Here is an 18,054-nt window from a genome sequence, read left to right as displayed (position 1 = left end):
ACAGGGTCCAGCAGACAGTAATCTTATACTGTATAAGGGCCTGTTCACATCAGCGTTGGCTTTCCGTCTGAGGTTTCTGTCCGATGAACCCCGCGACGTAAAGTCAAACTGAAACCACAGCTTCCCTTTCAGTCACCATTGATATCAATGCTGACGGAAACATTGCTAATTGTTCGTCACCATTCCAACAGGTTTCCGTTTTTCCGACGGAATCAATAGCGCAGTCGACTGCGCTATTGATTCAGTCAAAACAACTAAAGCAATTTTCACTACCTTTTGGTTTAAACAGCACCAACAAAAAAAAAAGTGGAAAACGGTGTTAAAAATTTCTGGTCAAATGTTGCATCCAGTGGGTGATAACCCCCGGGGGTCACGGTAGGAGAAGCTATAAGGGTATGTTCACACGAGGGCGTCCGTTACGGCAGAAATTACGGGGATGTTTCAGCCTGAAAACATCCCCGTAATTTCAGCCGTACCGGCATGTGCAGGCGCTTGAACGCCGCGTCCATTACGGCCGTAATTAGCGCTGCTATTCATTGGAGTCAATGAATAGCGGCTCCAATTACGGCCAAAGAAGTGACAGGTCACTTCTTTGACGCGGGCGTCTATTTACGCGCCGTCATTTGACAGCGGCGCGTAAATATACGCCTCGTGTGAACAGACAAACGTCTGCCCATTGCTTTCAATGGGCAGATGTTTGTCAGCGCTATTGAGGCGCTATTTTCAGACGTAATTCGGGGCAAAAACGCCCGAATTACGTCCGTAAATAGGCCGTGTGAACATACCCTAAGGGTATGTTCACACGGCGGGGGTCCGTAACGGCTGAAATTACGGGGATGTTTCAGCCTGAAAACATCCCCGTAATTTCAGCCGTACCGGCATGTGCAGGCGCTTGAACGCCGCGTCAATTACGGCCGTAATTAGCGCTGCTATTCATTGGAGTCAATGAATAGCGGCTCCAATTACGGCCAAAGAAGTGACAGGTCACTTCTTCTACGCGGGCGTCTATTTACGCGCCGTCATTTGACAGCGGCGCGTAAATATACGCCTCGTGTGAACAGACAAACGTCTGCCCATTGCTTTCAATGGGCAGATGTTTGTCAGCGCTATTGAGGCGCTATTTTCAGACGTAATTCGGGGCAAAAACGCCCGAATTACGTCCGTAAATAGGCCGTGTGAACATACCCTTAGGGTATGTGCACACACACTAATTACGTCCGTAATTGACGGACGTATTTCGGCCGCAAGTACCGGACCGAACATAGTGCAGGGAGCCGGGCTCCTAGCATCATAGTTATATACGATGCTAGGAGTCCCTGCCTCTCTGCAGGACAACTGTCCCGTACTGTAATCATGTTTTCAGTACGGGACAGTAGTTCCACGGAGAGGCAGGGACTCCTAGCATCGTACATATGTATGATGCTAGGAGCCCGGCTCCCTGCACTGAGTTCGGTCCGGGACTTGCGGCCGAAATACGTCCGTCAATTACGGACGTAATTAGTGTGTGCACATACCCTTTAGGGTATGTTCACACGGCCAAATTTCAGACGTATACGAGGCGTATTATGCCTCGTTTTACGTCTGAAAATACGGCTCCAATACGTCGGCAAACATCTGCCCATTCATTTGAATGGGTTTGCCGACGTACTGTGCAGACGACCTGTTATTTACGCGTCGTCGTTTGACAGCTGTCAAACGACGACTCGTAAAAATACAGCCTCGTCAAAAGAAGTGCAGGACACTTCTTTCAGACGTTTTTGGAGCTGTTTTCTCATAGACTCCAATGAAAACAGCTCCAAAAACGGACGTAAAAAACGCCGCGAAAACGGCGCGAAAAACGCCGCGAAAAATGCGAGTTGGTAAAAAAACGTCTGAAAAGCAGGGTCTGTTTTCCCTTGAAAACAGCTCTGGATTTTCAGACGTTTTGGTTGACTACGTGTGAACATACCCTTAGGGTATGTTCACACGTAGTCAACCAAAACGTCTGAAAATCCAGAGCTGTTTTCAAGGGAAAACAGACCCTGCTTTTCAGACGTTTTTTTACCAACTCGCATTTTTACCAACTCATTTTTTTACCAACTCGTTTTTGGAGCTGTTTTCATTGGAGTCTATGAGAAAACAGCTCCAAAAACGTCTGAAAGAAGTGTCCTGCACTTCTTTTGACGAGGCTGTATTTTTACGAGTCGTCGTTTGACAGCTGTCAAACGACGATGCGTAAATAACAGGTCGTCTGCACAGTACGTCGGCAAACCCATTCAAATGAATGGGCAGATGTTTGCCGACGTATTGTAGCCATATTTTCAGACGTAAAACGAGGCATAATGCGCCTCGTATACGTCTGAAATTTGGCCGTGTGAACATACCCTTAGGGTATGTGCACACACACTAATTACGTCCGTATTTGACGGACGTATTTCGGCCGCAAGTCCCGGACCGAACACAGTGCAGGGAGCCGGGCTCCTAGCGTCATACTTATGTACGACTCTAGGAGTCCCTGCCTTCCCGTGGAACTACTGTCCCGTACTGAAAACATGATTACAGTACGGGACAGTTGTCCTGCAGCGAGGCAGGGACTCCTAGCATCGTACATAAGTATGATGCTAGGAGCCCGGCTCCTTGCACTGTGTTCGGTCCGGGACTTGCGGCCGAAATACGTCCGTCAATTACGGACGTAATTAGTGTGTGTGCACATACCCTTACTGTCCATCACATGCAGAAAAAAAATGAGCTCGGCTCTGCTGCATCTTTGTGTTTGCAAGTTCTGAGTGCTTAGTGTCCCAGCAGTTTGGGGTTTCTGACAAGGGAGCATGCCTCTACTGCTGGGAGCTACCTGAACCTAAGTGCTCCGGAGTGTGTCATTCATCATGTGACAAACACCCGCTCTTGTAAATGATCTAAAATCTACTCGGGAGCCAATGACTCCACCGAGGAGTGCTGCCCTAAACAAACATGGCGGGTTTGTGGCGCGTCGCTTTGACGTCAAAGCAGTAAAGCGTCAACTTGAAACGGCGAGATTTACAGGTCAGTGACTATCACGTGGTTACAACCTCCCCTGTCCTTCAGCATGTAGACATGGCGGCCTCCGGCAGTGGTGGCAAGAAAGCGGGGGACCTGCTGAAAACACTTCCACGGGTGTCACTGGCTAATTTGAGGCCCAACCCCGGTGCCAGACAGAGAGTAAGGTTTATGCTACGAACGTAGTTTTATATGCAATAACGTAACAATGTGAATGGACACCATTATACTGCTGAATGCCTGAGCTGTCACTGTGCGGTACCGGCATGTCTAACTCCAAGCCTGCACTTGTAGTAATAAGTTCTGTGAGACCTTCAGATATATAATGTATGTGTCCAGAAAACAAACGGGCGAATCCTTGATATAGTAAAACTAGTGTAAAATCGCATGACTATCTCTAATGTGAACCGTTACAGTGACGCCCAGACAGCCATGCATTTATAGGGGCGTTCCTTCCCTAGCTGCAGTACTGGGGTCCCATGACCCCCAATCACAGTGGCTGCCTTCCCCATCTAATTCCGTGGAGAGGGCGCTGTTCTTGTGGGTGGCCCATTCCAACGCACACAGTGCGGTTTATTGCCACCATTACCACAAAATGCAGCAATAATTGTGGCAAAAACATTACATTTTGCAACTATTAAGATAATCGTGGCAATAAAGCGCAATTTGTCTGCACTGTGTGAATAGACCCTTATGTTCAAAAGCCGTGCTGTGGACACCAATGTCTTGGGCCTCATGCACATGGCCGGGCCCGTAGTCACAGCCAGTGATTGCGGGCACGGCCGACGGCTGCTGGCCGCCTCCTGCACTTTCGGACCGTTCTCCTATACAAAGTATGGGAGCACGGCCTGTAAGAGTCAAAAGATAGGACATGTCCTATCTATTGCGGTACACCTCTATGGCATGGGCACCTATTCGTAGCGATACAGAAAGGTGTCTGTGGGCAATAGAAGTGAATGGGTCCGTAATTGCGGACCCTATTACGGTCCGCAATTACGGAGAATTTTTACGGTCGTGTACATGGACCTTAGGCCCCATGCACACGACTGTAGAATTTGTCTGTAATTGTGTACAGTAATTACGGTCTGCAATTATGGACCAATTCACTTCTATTGACCACAGACTCCTTGCCGTATATTTGCGAGTAGGTGTCCGGGCCGTAGAAAGCCTCCGCAAAAGATGGGACGTGTTCTATCTTTTGCTTTTTACGGACCAGGCTCCCATGTGTATGGGGGCACGGGCCGAAAATGCGGATGGCTGTCTGCGCCCGAACGTGACTGTAATAGCGGGGGGTGATTACAGGCACGGCCGTGTGCATGATGCTAAGTGTGATGATTGTGACGGTATTGTATTTATCTGAAGAACTTGAAATCCCACATGTGAACAGACTAGACTAAGCGTGAGAACATACGGAGCGGCGGCTGATACCACGCCGACATGGAGAAAGTATGACCGCAGGATTTTGATTTAAAACTGGTATTGTTCGTAATATTGTTCAGCCATTCGCCACCGCATGTGGGCGTGGTTTTGCTGCTTTTGTGTGTTCTCACCCTATGGTCCAGTTCACATGGTGGTTTTTTTATTCTAAATTTGACACACAACCCGCGTTGGAATCAGCGCCAAAAACACACCTTAAAGAGGCTCTGTCACCATTTTATAACTGCCCTATCTTCTACCTAATCTAATAGGCGCTTTAATGTAGAGAACGGGTTTTTTTTTTTTTTTTTGAAGAACGTTTATGTTTGACCAAGTTACGATCATTTTTATTTTTATACTAATTTGTGCTAAATGCCCTGGGCATCTTTTTTACATTTCAGTAAGTGAGGGTTCTAAAGAAAAGTGTATGACGCTGACCAATCACGCTGTGACGGGACTTCCTCCCGCAGGTCCTTCACCGGAGAGACGGAAGACTGAACAGACATTGCCTCCAACCGCTGCAGCTTCGGATAAACGTCCCGGCACGGCTGGAGGCGATGTCTGTTCAGTCTTCCATCGCTCCGGTGAAGGACCTGCGGGAGGTAGTCCTGTATCAGCGTGATTTTGTGAGATAACGCTGTGCTGTTATACAACCTGGGCATGAATTAAGAGAATTGTATGATGCTGATTGGTCAGCGTCGTACACTTTTCTTTACAACGCCCACTTGGTGAAAAGTTAAAAAAAAAACGCCCAGTTGGGCATTTAGAACAAATTAGCATAAAACTAAAAATGATCAGAACTTGGTAAAAATTAAACGTTTTAAAAAAAACAAACAAAAAAAAAAACAAAACATAACTTATCTACGCCTATCAGATTAGGTAGGAGAGTTATAAACTGGCGACGGAGCCTCTTTAAATCTCCCTCCATTCATTTCAATAGGAGGTAGAGGCGTTTATTTCTAGGGCGGTTTGGCCACTTGCAGAAAAAAAAAGCTTCATGTTCTATCTCGGAATGCCGTTCATTTCGAGAGTTTTTTTTGTTTTTTTTTTATGCGGTATTTGCGTAAGTTTAAAAGACCACCTAAAAAACAAAACAAAAAAAAACACCTCTAAATGCCTTAAAAAAAAACCACTTGTATTTCAAAATCTGCCTGAAAAGTTTGGAAGGAATTTTGTGGCAGATTTTTTCTGCTTGGCATAAAACTCTGTACATCCCCTAAGTCAGTTAGTTTTTATATTTGTTTTTAACTTGCTTTATTTTAGGAAAGGAAACGAGGTCGTGGTAGACATGGTGGCAACAGAAGTGGCCGGGGCCACAAAGGAGAGAAACAAAGGGGTAACCGGCCACGTCTAGGATTTGAGGGAGGTCAGACACCTTTTTACTTGGTCATTCCTAAATATGGATTTAATGAGGGACATAGGTAAGTACAAACCAATTATAGTAACATTATAATAAACCGCCATCCTCTGGATCATTGGATTGCCTGATGATTGGAAATTCCAGGCCATCGGACATGTACATATATACTTGTCTCCTCCTCGACAACTGGTCCAACGGGGTGTCCTTCGTTCTCACAATGAGATAAATCAGCAGCAATGCTCTCGTGCGCCACTGATTCAAGGGGTTTTCCAGCTAATAACATGTTTTTGCTCATTTTAAATATAAAGAGATAGTTACTTACGTATAAATGGCTGCTCCGGCGGTCATATGTACCATTCCACCCCGTTCCACGGTTATCGGCGCCAGTCACGTGATCATGGCACTCTGTTCTTCTTTCAGAGGACATTTAAATGGGCGGGTGAATTACATCACGCACAGCCCGAACCTCTCCGCTACATTTTGCTGCTCGCAAGCAGGAAGATGTATTTGCTATGGTCTGATGCGCCGACCACTGGGCGCGTGTTTAGTACATACGGATGATCGGAACCACTGACTACCAATGAAGAGACTTAGCTGATGTAATCATGTGATGCTGCTGAAAAAGGGGTGGGACGGCGCTCCTGACCGCCGGAGCGGCCATCTATATGTAAGATACTCTCTCTTTAAATTTAAATGAGCAAAAACATGTTCATAGCAGGAAAACCCCTTTCACATGGCTGTAGATGTTTTGAAGCTCCTACATCCAGGCATGCTACGGCTCTGTCAGAAAGTTCCTTGTTAACCGGTTAAGGACTAGGCTGTTTTACAGCTAAATGACCAGAGCAAATTTCACAATTTTGCTATGCGCTTCTTTAGATGACTATAACTCAGCAGGTGAATAAAGTTCATCTTGGAATTTTACACTCTTTTTAAAGGACAGATAGGGCTTTGTTTTAGTGGCATTTGTCAGTATATATCATTTTTTTTTTTTCTCTAAAGTGGGCAAAATTGGAAAAAAATGCAAGAATTTAACAATTGCGTCGGTTTATGCTAGCATTTTTCACACACGGTATGGACCACGGCCAAAATTAATCTCCTTTCACATTCTTCCACTTCTCCCGTGCATGGTGATACCAAATATGTGTGCCTTATTCACTGTGCGGGCATGTGCCAGGGCTTGGCATAAAAGGAGGCTTTTTGGCCTTTTCGGTCCAGGAATTCTGCATTTGATTTTATAGCCGCATACTGTTTTCTGGGGGCCTAATGCTGCTGAAAGATTAGAAACACCCCATAAATGACTTCATTCACACAAGTAGACCCCACAAGGTTTTCTTCAAGGGGTTTATCATATTTTTAGACAGTCCAGTTTTCTTCTGAAAGTTTCTTGAATAAGATGGATCAAAATAAAATTAGCAATTTTTTTAGCAAATGCGTCAGTTTATACCAGCATTTTTCACACACGGCATAGACCACGGCCAAAATTCATCTCCTTTCACATTCTTCCACTTCTCCTGTGCATGGGGATACCAAATATGTGTGTCTTATTTATCACATAGAGATGTAGGAGGGCGGACGATAGAAGAAGCTTATTTCACAAATCGCTTTTTTTCAAAGCTGGTTTTACAAAACTCAACAGAGTTTCTATAACACTTCCAAAATATCTGCTCTTGAAGCAGAAATCCCAAAATATTCATCTAGGGGTATAATGGGAATTTATTTTTTGGGGTTTTCTAAAATAAGAAATTGCAGGTTTATGCAAATGGAGCTATCCAGCAGATGAACTTTAGAGAATATGCAAACATGACATCCACCCCCCACCCATTCCCTCCCTCACCCTTGGAGTAAAATCAGGGGAAAAATAAAAACGTAATGTAGGGCAAATATATTGTCAACGAATTAAGTAAAATCTAATAATTCAGAACAGTGTGGTATTTTTTAAAACATGGCTCAATGCACAGGCCTGGTTGCGAGGGACATGAGGGACAGAAATATCGGGAATCTTTGCGGTGCCCGTCTTTTCTGCAGACGCGGCACTTTTTCTGGGGGTTGCTTCTGGTTGGTGTTGGGGGAATCCGACTGATGAAGTGTCTTTCAGTCAGTCGCGTGACATCCTCAGACTGGGGGCATTCTCGGGTGTCCTGAACATCAAAAATGAGGCCTTCAATAATTTTTTCCTGGAAATCCAGGTATGTGTCCCTGCCTCTGTTTTTTTTGTAGAGCACAAATGAGTTGTGGATGGCCACATGTAACAAATAAATGGCCACCTTTTTGTACCAGGTTTTAGTTTTGCGTTTTACTAAATAGGGCTGTAAAACCTGGTCGCTTAAATCCACCCCCCCCCATGTACTTGTTATATTCGGACACGCTCACTGGTTTGTGCTTGTCCGATGTTGCCCCCCTTTCCCTCACTGCCACTGTTCCTGTGGTATGAATCGTGCTTAGCACATACACATCTTTGCGATCCCTGAACTTGACCGCCAGCAATTCTTCAGATGCATAAGCACAGGAGTCCCCCTTTACCATGCGCTTCCCCACTAATTGCTGTGGAAAACCAATTCTGTTTTTGCGCATGGTACCACATGCCCCAGTCCTTGCAGCATGCAAATGCCTAAACAGGGGCACACTTGAATAAAAATTATCACAGTACAGGTGGTACCCCTTGTGAAGCAGAGGCTGCATTATCTCCCACACAATCTTACTGCTGGTGGAAAGATCAGGGGGGCATCCAGGAACATTTATTGAGCGGTCCCGCCCTTCATAAATCCTGAAGGCGGTGGTATATCCTGACCCGCTTTCACACAATTTGTAGAGCTTAACGCCATATCTTGCCCTTTTGGAAGGCAGATATTGGCGAAAGCTAAGTCTGCCATGAAAGTTGAGGAGGGATTCGTCCACACTTACATTCTGCTCAGGGGTGTAGAGTTGCAGAAATAAATTATTCAGGGAATTTATTAGCGGTCTTATTTTTAACAACCGATCCCGGTTTGCATCGGTACTTGGGGGGGCCTGTGCGTTGTCATTAAAGTGGAGGAACCTCATTATTGTCTCATAACGAGACCTGGGCATTACTGCAGAATATACTGGGGTGGCTTGGGCGGGTCTTGTTGACCAGTAAGACCTAATGGAGGGCTTTTTGACAATACCCATATTTAGGGTGAGCCCCAAAAAATTTTTTAATTCCTGCAAATTGGTGGGCGTCCAATCTCTGGCATGGGTGGATGAAGGTTTCTGCCTTATATATTGAGTGGCATATAAATTTGTTTCATGGACAATCTGATTTAGGATGTCGTCCGTTATAAATAAATGGAAGTAATCCATTTGGACAAAATTTGTATTGTCCATGGTTATGCCAGGACTGGCAGTAAATCCGTGGATTCTAGGCCCAAAAGATGGGGCAGGTGCCCATACAAGAGCCTGGACTGGAGGGACCAGGCTGTCCCGTGCTACAGCGCTACTTGGCCCTGCGCTTTCATGTTCTGCAGTTTCAACTGCATCAGGGACAACGTCCCCTGAAGATGAACCTGAAGTGACGCTGTCATCGTCACTGCCCAAAACAGGTTCCATCTCTGACGCCATCTCTGATGCGGTCTCAGACTCAGACCACAGCATGGCGTATGCCTCCTCGGCGCTAAACAACTTCCTCGCCATAACGTAACTAACACTAACTGGAATTTTTTTTTTAATTTTTTTTATAAAACACACAAACTAACTGCTATATATATATATACACTAACGCTAACAAAAAAATAAACCGCTATTGCTATATATATTATATATATGTGGATATATATATAATTATATACTCCCTACCTGCCTATTCTAATAGAATAAAAGAAAGAAAGGTAGATAGATAGATAGAAAAAAAGATAGATGGATAGATTGATTGTATAGATAGATAGAAATCTATCTATACAGAGAATGTTTTATGAGTGTAACTGTATTTTTTGTGTAACTGTAACTGTAATCTTCTGGCAGCAATTCTCCCGAGTCTCTTCTTCTCCTCAAACTGAAACAATGTTTGAGGAGAAGAAAAGAGGCAGGAGATTTACTGCCAGAAAAGTCAAAATAAAACAAATGTGGTCGCTGTGATAGGTTTTCACAGCGACCACATGTTCAGGGACCATCAGATTGGTCCCTGATACTCTGCCCAGTGCCCAGAGCTGTTGGTAACAGCGTGGGCACAGGGCTGTGTGCACGCGATCGCGTGCACACTGTTTTATAAGCAGAAATGCATGTGATCGCTGTGATTGGTTGTCACAGCGATCACATGTTCAGGGGCCAAAAGATTGACCCCTGACATTCTGCCCAGTGCCCATGGCTGTTAGCAACAGCCAGGGCATAGAGCTGTGTGCACGCGATCGCGCGTGCACAGTCTCTGAAGTGCGGCCGTATATATACTAGGGATGTCACGATACCAGAATTTTGACTTCGATACCGATACTTCCTTTAGTATTGCGATTTCGATACCAATTTCGATACTTTTGCCAACAGTAATAAAAAAAAAATTCTTCCATTTTCTGATGTGAGGCGCGACGTGTGATGAATTTTGAACGCACCTCACATTAATAGTAATTAATCCCATCATGTTTCTCAGTCATATTGGGTTAATGTGCGAGGTACAGGATGGGGTTAATTACTATTAATGTGAGGAACATGGAGGGTAAATTCATCGCACCTCGCGCCTCACATTAATAAGTGATAGAAAGCCGTGTTTATTTTATTTTTTTACAGCGTACACATCATAAATGATGCAAAAACATTGTTGTGCGCCATTACTGAATGTGTGTATTTTATGTATTGAGACTTATTTTAATGTTTATTGTAAAAAAGGTGAAGGTGTATTTTTTAAAAATTTAACAATACTTTGTTTTTAAACTTTAATGTACTGACATATATCAGATATATCCCAGTACATTAGCCTGTGGACAGATAGCACACAGGCAGTTGTTAAGACATACTTGGGTATGCCCTAACAACAAGAAATATGGTAAGACAGCCCTGGGGTCCGTCAATAGACCCTGGGCTGTCTGCCCATATATGGTATGGCCCTCGATCGCGTCACAGGAATTCCCTGTGACGCGAGCCAGGGGCATCCCCCCTGCTCATTTTCTCCTGAATGCTGCAGTCAGCTGTGATCGCAGCATTCAGAGGAATAACGGCGGAGATGAGAGGTTTCTCTGATCTCCGCCGTTATAGAGCGGGGCTGCGGCTGTGTAATACAGCCATTGCCCCGCTCCTGACAGGAAGTGCGCGCGGTCAGCATGAGGAGATGCTGCCGGCGCTGCACTAATGAGCAGCAGTTCAGGCACTGAAGACAGAACATGGGGGTGTTTTGCAGCGCGGCCGCCATGTTCTGTCTTCAGTGCCGCCGCTCATAAGTACAGCGCTGGCCACATCGCATCATCCTGACCATGCGCACATGTTATCAGGACTCAGGAGCGGGGCTGTGGCTGAATTACACAGCCGCAGCCGCGCTCCCATACAGTCATGTATTACTATACTGAGCTGTGCGGCTGCGCAGCGAAGTATCGAAATACAGGAAATAGCGGTATCGAACCGTTTAGGGATGCACAGTATCGAAACAGTATCGAAGTTTCGATGCACCGTGCATCCCTAATATATACTATACGCCGGACTTCAGAGACCCTGACCACTGGCCGTATAAATACGGCCAGCGGTCGGGAACCTGTTAATCTGTTATGAAATGTATCCTATGCTGGATTATCTGGGTTTCTGTAGCAGCCCCATTTTAATGTTGTTCGGCAATTACTGCATCAATGCGGCGTGGCATGGGGGCGATCAGCTTGTGGCACTGCTGAGGTGTTATGGAAGCGCAGGTTGCAGCTCGTCTGCATTGTTGGGTCTGGTGTCTCATCTTCCTCTTGACAATACCCCATAGATTCTCTATAGGGTTTAGGTCAGGCGAGTTTGCTGGCCAATCAAGCACTGTGATACAGTGGTTATTAAACCAGGTATTGGTACTTTTGGCAGTGTGGTCAGGTGTCACTCCCTGCGAAACTACTGTCCCGTACTGAAAATATGATTACAGTACGGGACAATTGTGAGGCAGTGACACCTAGTGTCATAGATCACTATGATGCTAGGAGCCCGGCTCCCTACAGTGTGTTCGGTCCGGGAAATGCAGCCGACGTACGGACCGTATATCGCCGACCAAACGCTCTCGTGTGTGGGAGGCCTAAAGCTCCTGATCTCAGAGAAGCCTGCTGAATACAGCAGAAGTTGGAAAACATTCGGACCCCAGCTGTTCAGCCCTTTGATCGCCGCGTCACTGGAAAAATGTTGACATGATCAAAGAGCAGGGAATCCCTCTGCAGTCAGCCCTGGGAACCTAGAAAGGACCCCAGGGCTGTCTGTTCAGTTTGCCTGCTGTTAGGGCACACTATGTGCTGACACGGTGTAATGTATTAGCATACAAGAGTATGCTAATACATTATAAGTAAAAAATAGTTGTAAATAAAGTTAGAGGCTCTGTCGCCACATAAGTGGTCTATATTGTACATGATGTGATCGGTGCTGTAATGTAGATTACAGCAGTGTTTAGAAAAACGATAATTTTTGACGGAGTTATGACCTATATTAGATTTATGCTAATGAGTTTCTCAATGTGCAACTGGGCATGTTTTACTATATGACCAAGTGGGCATTGTACAGAGGAGTGTATGACGCTGACCAATCAGCGTCATACACTTCCCTCCATTCATTTAGTCTACAGATAGCGATATAGCTATATCGCTATGTGCAGTCACATAAGCACGCTATAACGCTACTCATGTGTCATAACAATGAATATACATTACCTCCAGCCAGGACGTGACGTGTATTCATTCCCCTGACCACTTCTCTGCACGTCTCTGTGATTTACGGCACAGCACAGCAAGATCTCGCTGTGAATGACAGCTTACAGCGTAATCTCGCGAGACTACGCCTGCTGTGCTGTAAATTAGAGACGCTACAGAAGTGGTCAGGATTCTGAAAACACATCTCGTCCTGGCTGGAGGTAACCTATATTCATAGTCAGGACACTGCAGTAACGTTATACAGTGTTTATGTGGCTGCATATAGCGATATAACTATATCGCTATGTGCAGAGTAAATGAATGGAGAGAAGTGTATGACGCTGATTGGTCACTGATTGGTCAGCGTCATACACTCCTCTGTACAACGCCCACTTGGTCATATAGTAAAACACGCCCAGTTGGTCATTAACAAACTCATTAGCATAAAGCTAATATAGGTCATAACTCAGTCAAAAATGATCGTTTTTCTAAATAAAAAACACTGCTGTAATCTACATTACAGCGCCGATCACATCATGTACAATATAGGCCACTTATAATGTGGTGACAGAGCCTCTTTAGCCCTTAATACGATTTAAAAAAAAAAGTGAATAAATAGTCATTATTGTGCATAAAATATGTTTTATTTCCCCTACACTAACTAAAAATACGAAAAACCTACACATATTAGTGATCTAAACGACCGTGATAACTTGAAGAATTAATATCATGGGTTATTTAGCGTGAAACGTGAACGGAATAAAATATTTACAAGAAGAACTATGCTGAGAATCGCTCTTTCCTATATTCACACCGTGGAAATAAAAAATTATTTCTCCCGCATAAAACAAGGCCTCATGCGACCATGTCAATGAAAAAATAAAAAAAGTTATGGCTGCTGAAAGGCAGAGAAGTAAAAACTGATCGCTGGTCATTGAGACCTTTTCAGGCCCGGTCATTAAAGGGGTTAGAGGCTTAGGAAACCTTTGCATGTGTTGATTAGCTGATTAGAGTGGGACACCAGGAGTCTACAATCTTCAACATTTACCCAATATTCTCATTAACTGTTCTCCATAATCAACATTAAAAGAAAAAAAAGATGCTGGAAATAGATCACTCTGTGTGTAATGAATCTATATAATAGGAGTTTCACTTTTTGAAATGAATTACTGAACTAAAGTAACTCTTATATTCTAATTCATTGAGAAGTACTAGAGTGAGTGTGTGTGTGTGTATATGTGTATATATATATATATATATCTCACACGCACGCGAGTCAATGGTGGAACTTGAGTGAGGGAGAACTTCATGTCAAAGTGTTTGTTGCAATATTTTTTTCATTAATAATAATATTTGTAATCTTTTAAGCTTCCGGCGCCAGTATTGTCCGCTGAGTTTGAAAAGATTGCAGTACCTCATTGATCTGGGGAGAGTTGATACGTCGCAGCCGATTGACTTGACACAACTGGTAAATGCTAGAGGAGTTACTATACAGCCACTGAAGAGGGATTATGGTGTCCAGCTTGTAGAAGAGGTACAGTAAGAACTCTATATATATATTTTTTTCTTCCCATGTTATGAAGGAGCTATAAAGTATCCATAAATGTAAGATCTCAAAATTCATTCTAAGTACACCCAACCAAAAAGCCCTTTTTGTCGCCAAGACAGCGGTACCGTGGATTAATGCGCAGCCCTGTGAGTGTGAGTCTATGGGTATGTGATCACATGGGCACCTTGCAATCAACAGCAGGGAAGAAACCCATGTATTGTCTGCAGCATAATGAAAGGAGAGACATCCCCCTCATCGCAAATCTGATCTCCCCAGTAATCAGTTTTGGGGCCGTACCATTCTCAATATATTGCTCGTAGTGCTGGGTTTTAAAACGGTGCCTTTTTAAAAAAAAAAATGTTAAATGTTTTAAGTTGATGAACTTTGTGATTTGTTATTAGCTGGATCGTGCATATCAGAGAGACGCAGGACCAGCTTTCAGCTGAGCTGACAGAATCCGCTTTGATGGAACGATACAGCTTCTTTGTGTACAGGATATATAGAAGCTGTATTTTTAAAAAAGTAAAACATATTTTTCTCTTTTTTAAAAAAAAAAAAAAAAGAATTTTAAATATTGCTGCAAGTAGCTTAAAACATAGATTTATTTTTGAAGAAAATTTTTGCTTCAAAGCTGTACATATAAGGGGCTAAGTAACCTACTGGCATCAAGCCCTCAAGTTTCTGCTGTCTTTTGGAATGTTCTTAAAGAGAAAACAAATACTGCCACTAGGTGGAGACACATGTCAACTGTATTGTAGTAGTAAGAGCACGCTGTTTATTGTGGGAAGACATGGGGTCAACAATGATCTGCTGGTTTTACGTTGGACCCTTTTTTAGGGGGTCGTCAAGCTTATGGTGTTTTTGGGCAGTTTTCTTATACGGGCACAGTGTGTGTCCTGCATTATATTGTGGAGGGATTAGCTGCAAAATGCAGTGTAGAGAATAGTTATTCGTGTTTTTCATGTTTTGTTTTACTTTAGGGGGCTGACTTGTTTTGTGCTAAAGTCAACATTGAAGTCCAGTGGGCATCCGAGCTAGCAATTGCAGCTATAGAAAAGAACGGCGGTGTTATAACAACTGGGTTTTATGATCCACGGAGTCTTGGTGAGTAAAAAAAAAATGTATTTGCTTTCTTACTTACTGATAATTTTTGCTTTGGAGCCACTCTGACCACTTCAGGAGCTAATGCCACTCGGGGTCCATCCACACGCCATTACTCACTACTTGTCTGCATGAAGTGGCCATGGAAACACAGTATGTTCCCTTAGAAGCAAGACTTCTATTGGAGAATATCCAAGTAATACAGGAAATGATAGAAGGTGCCACAATTATAATGTTTTATTTACAGATTTTCATTTAAAGAAACCCCTGTGTAAATTCAGCGGTTCAGTATGGATTCATAGCAGGCCTTATAGGACGTTGTCAATACTAGCCAGTAGCAAATGTCTTTGTACTTTTGGCTTCTTGGGATCTGTCAGCGCTGCCCTACTCCGTAGTCATGGATCCATATCTTACACTTGTCAGACTTTTGCTATCCTGTAACGGCCGTTTACAGGTTGGAATAAAATGTCTTTGTCCTGAAAGGATGTGTAACAATAGAACAAGTAGCCTATTAATAAATACCCAATTAATCTAGTGGAGCCGTCTTTTCCATGTTTTTGACATATTTGCTTTTATCATTGACACTTTAAAAAGAGCCTGTAGGATATGTTCACACTGGGCGGACTAGCTTTGGATTTTTTGCCTCGGATTTAATTGCAGAAAATCCAAAGCGCATTATTGTAGCAGCAACGTGGATGATATTTGAACAAATTTCTCCACACGCTGCAGAAAAAAATCAGCTTAGAAAACGTCTAATTGACCTGCGGTGCAGTTATTTTAATCCGCAGCATGTCAACTTATGCTGCGGCCTCGCTGCTCTTTTGTTGCAGTTTTTTCATATTGAGTTCAATGAGGAGGTACAACAAATTGCAAATGTTGCGATTTTGGCGGCGGATAAACTGCAGTTTCGCCGCAAAAAAAGCAACTTTTTTTTTCTTTTTTTTAAAGTGTAGCTAAACGTTTGACAAACTACTGACATGTGATAGTGACATGTCAGAAGTTTGGATTGGGGGGGGGGGGCCCGAGCACTGAGACCCCCACCAATCGCTAGAACGAAGCAGCTGAAGTGCTCGTGTGAGCGCTCAGCTGCTTCATGTCTGTTCGGCTTTTTCCGGAAAGCCGATGTATCGGAGTACGGGCTCATAGACTTGTATTGCGTCCGTACACTATACATTTATTTCCGGAAAAAGCCGAACAGACACGAAGCGGCTGAGCGCTCACACGAGCGCTTCAGCTGCTTCATTTTAGCGATTGGTGGGGGTCTCCGTGCTTGGACCCCCACCAATCCAAACTTCTGACATGTCACTATGACATGTCAGAAGTTTGTCAAACGTTTAGCTACACTTTAAGTTTAATAAGTCTATCCTTTACCCCCTGGCGTTGTCATAGCTGGCTCCTTGTGCTCCGTGCAGCCCAATGAAAATCTGCACCACTGTTTAGTGTCGTTTATTTTTGGCTTAAATTTCCTGTTGACTCCAGGTTGGGTACGCAGTGTACTCTTTCACAGTGTATATGACTTGTGTGAACATAGCTGAATATCGTTACTGTTTTTTTTTTGTTTTTTTTAATGCCCCAATTTTTTAATTTACAGAGGTTCTGTGTAAACCAGTACCGTTTTTTATGCGTGGAAAACCAATTCCCAAACGGATGCTTCCGCCAGAAGACTTAGTAAAATATTATATTGATGCAGAAAACCGTGGATATTTGGCAGATCCAATTATAGTGGCTGAAGCCAGGAAACGTCTTGCTCAAAAATATGGCTATATACTTCCTGACATTACCAAAGATGAACTGTATGAAATGTTATGGACACGCAAGGATCCACGTCAGATATTCTTTGGCCTTGCTCCTGGTTGGGTGGTGAACATGAAAGAGAAGAAGATCTTGAAACCCACTGATGAGCGTTTACTTACTTATTACAACTCTTAAGCATTCTGTAATATTGTACTGTTCTGACATCTTCCATGAATACCGTACATATAGTAAAGAAGTTGTTTGATGAGCACTGTGTTTCTAGGACCGTGCACGACTGCCTTCCAGCTAAAAACTTACAACTGACTTTTTTTGATATTACAATATTTTGTTTGAAAATAAATATTGTTGGAGTCACATGACTTCCATTATGTAGTTTAATGTTTATGCTATTTCTATGCAATTTCTCCTATTATGAAAATATTTGCTCTTCATGTCTTCCATCTTGGTATTGGCATATTTTTTGTTATTAAATCCCTTGGTGCTCCATGATATAACTGTATGTTGTGGTTTGCCTCATCTAGAGGCCACATGCCATACAATTAGGCAAGAAAGATCAAACCTGGGAGGGCGGCGCTATCCGCTGTAATTGCTGGGATCAGAGAAACCTACAATCCTGGATGATTGACTCCCTAAAGAGGCTCTGTCACCACGTTATAAGTGGCCTATCTTCTACATAATGTGATCGGCGCTGTAATGTAGATCACAGCAGTGTTTTTTTTATTTAGAAAAACGATTCGTTTTGACGGAGTTATGACCTATATTAGATTTATGCTAATGACTTTCTTAATGCCCAACTAGGCGTGTTTTAACTTTTTGACCAAGTGGGCGTTGTGGAGAGAAGTTATGACGCTGATCAATCAGTGTCAAACACTTCTCCCCATTCATTTACTCAGCACATAGTGATCTTGCTAGATCCTGATGTGCAGTCACATACTCACACATTAATGTTACTGAAGTGTCTTGAGAGTGAATAGACATCGCTTCCAGCCAGGACGCGATGTCTATTCACAATCCTGACACTTCGGTAACATTTGTGTGGGACTTAAAGGACTGTGGCGCTA

General features: G+C 43.6%; 1 protein-coding gene across 1 annotated transcript; it reads left to right on the top strand.

Moving 5' to 3' along the window:
• Positions 1-3,023: 3,023 nt before the first annotated feature.
• Positions 3,024-17,365, top strand: MRPL15 (mitochondrial ribosomal protein L15). The gene is made up of 5 exons (XM_075828325.1): positions 3,024-3,177; positions 5,695-5,852; positions 13,957-14,122; positions 15,118-15,241; positions 16,830-17,365. The coding sequence occupies exons 1-5, from the start codon at positions 3,073-3,075 to the stop codon at positions 17,165-17,167; spliced, it is 891 nt and encodes a 296-aa protein (XP_075684440.1). The 5' UTR covers positions 3,024-3,072; the 3' UTR covers positions 17,168-17,365.
• Positions 17,366-18,054: the final 689 nt, after the last annotated feature.

Source organism: Rhinoderma darwinii, chromosome 5, assembly GCF_050947455.1.
Source record: "Rhinoderma darwinii isolate aRhiDar2 chromosome 5, aRhiDar2.hap1, whole genome shotgun sequence".
NCBI classification, from domain to species: Eukaryota; Metazoa; Chordata; class Amphibia; order Anura; family Rhinodermatidae; genus Rhinoderma; species Rhinoderma darwinii.
Note: the sequence above shows the minus strand (reverse complement) of the source record. Positions and strands in the feature narration are given on the sequence as shown.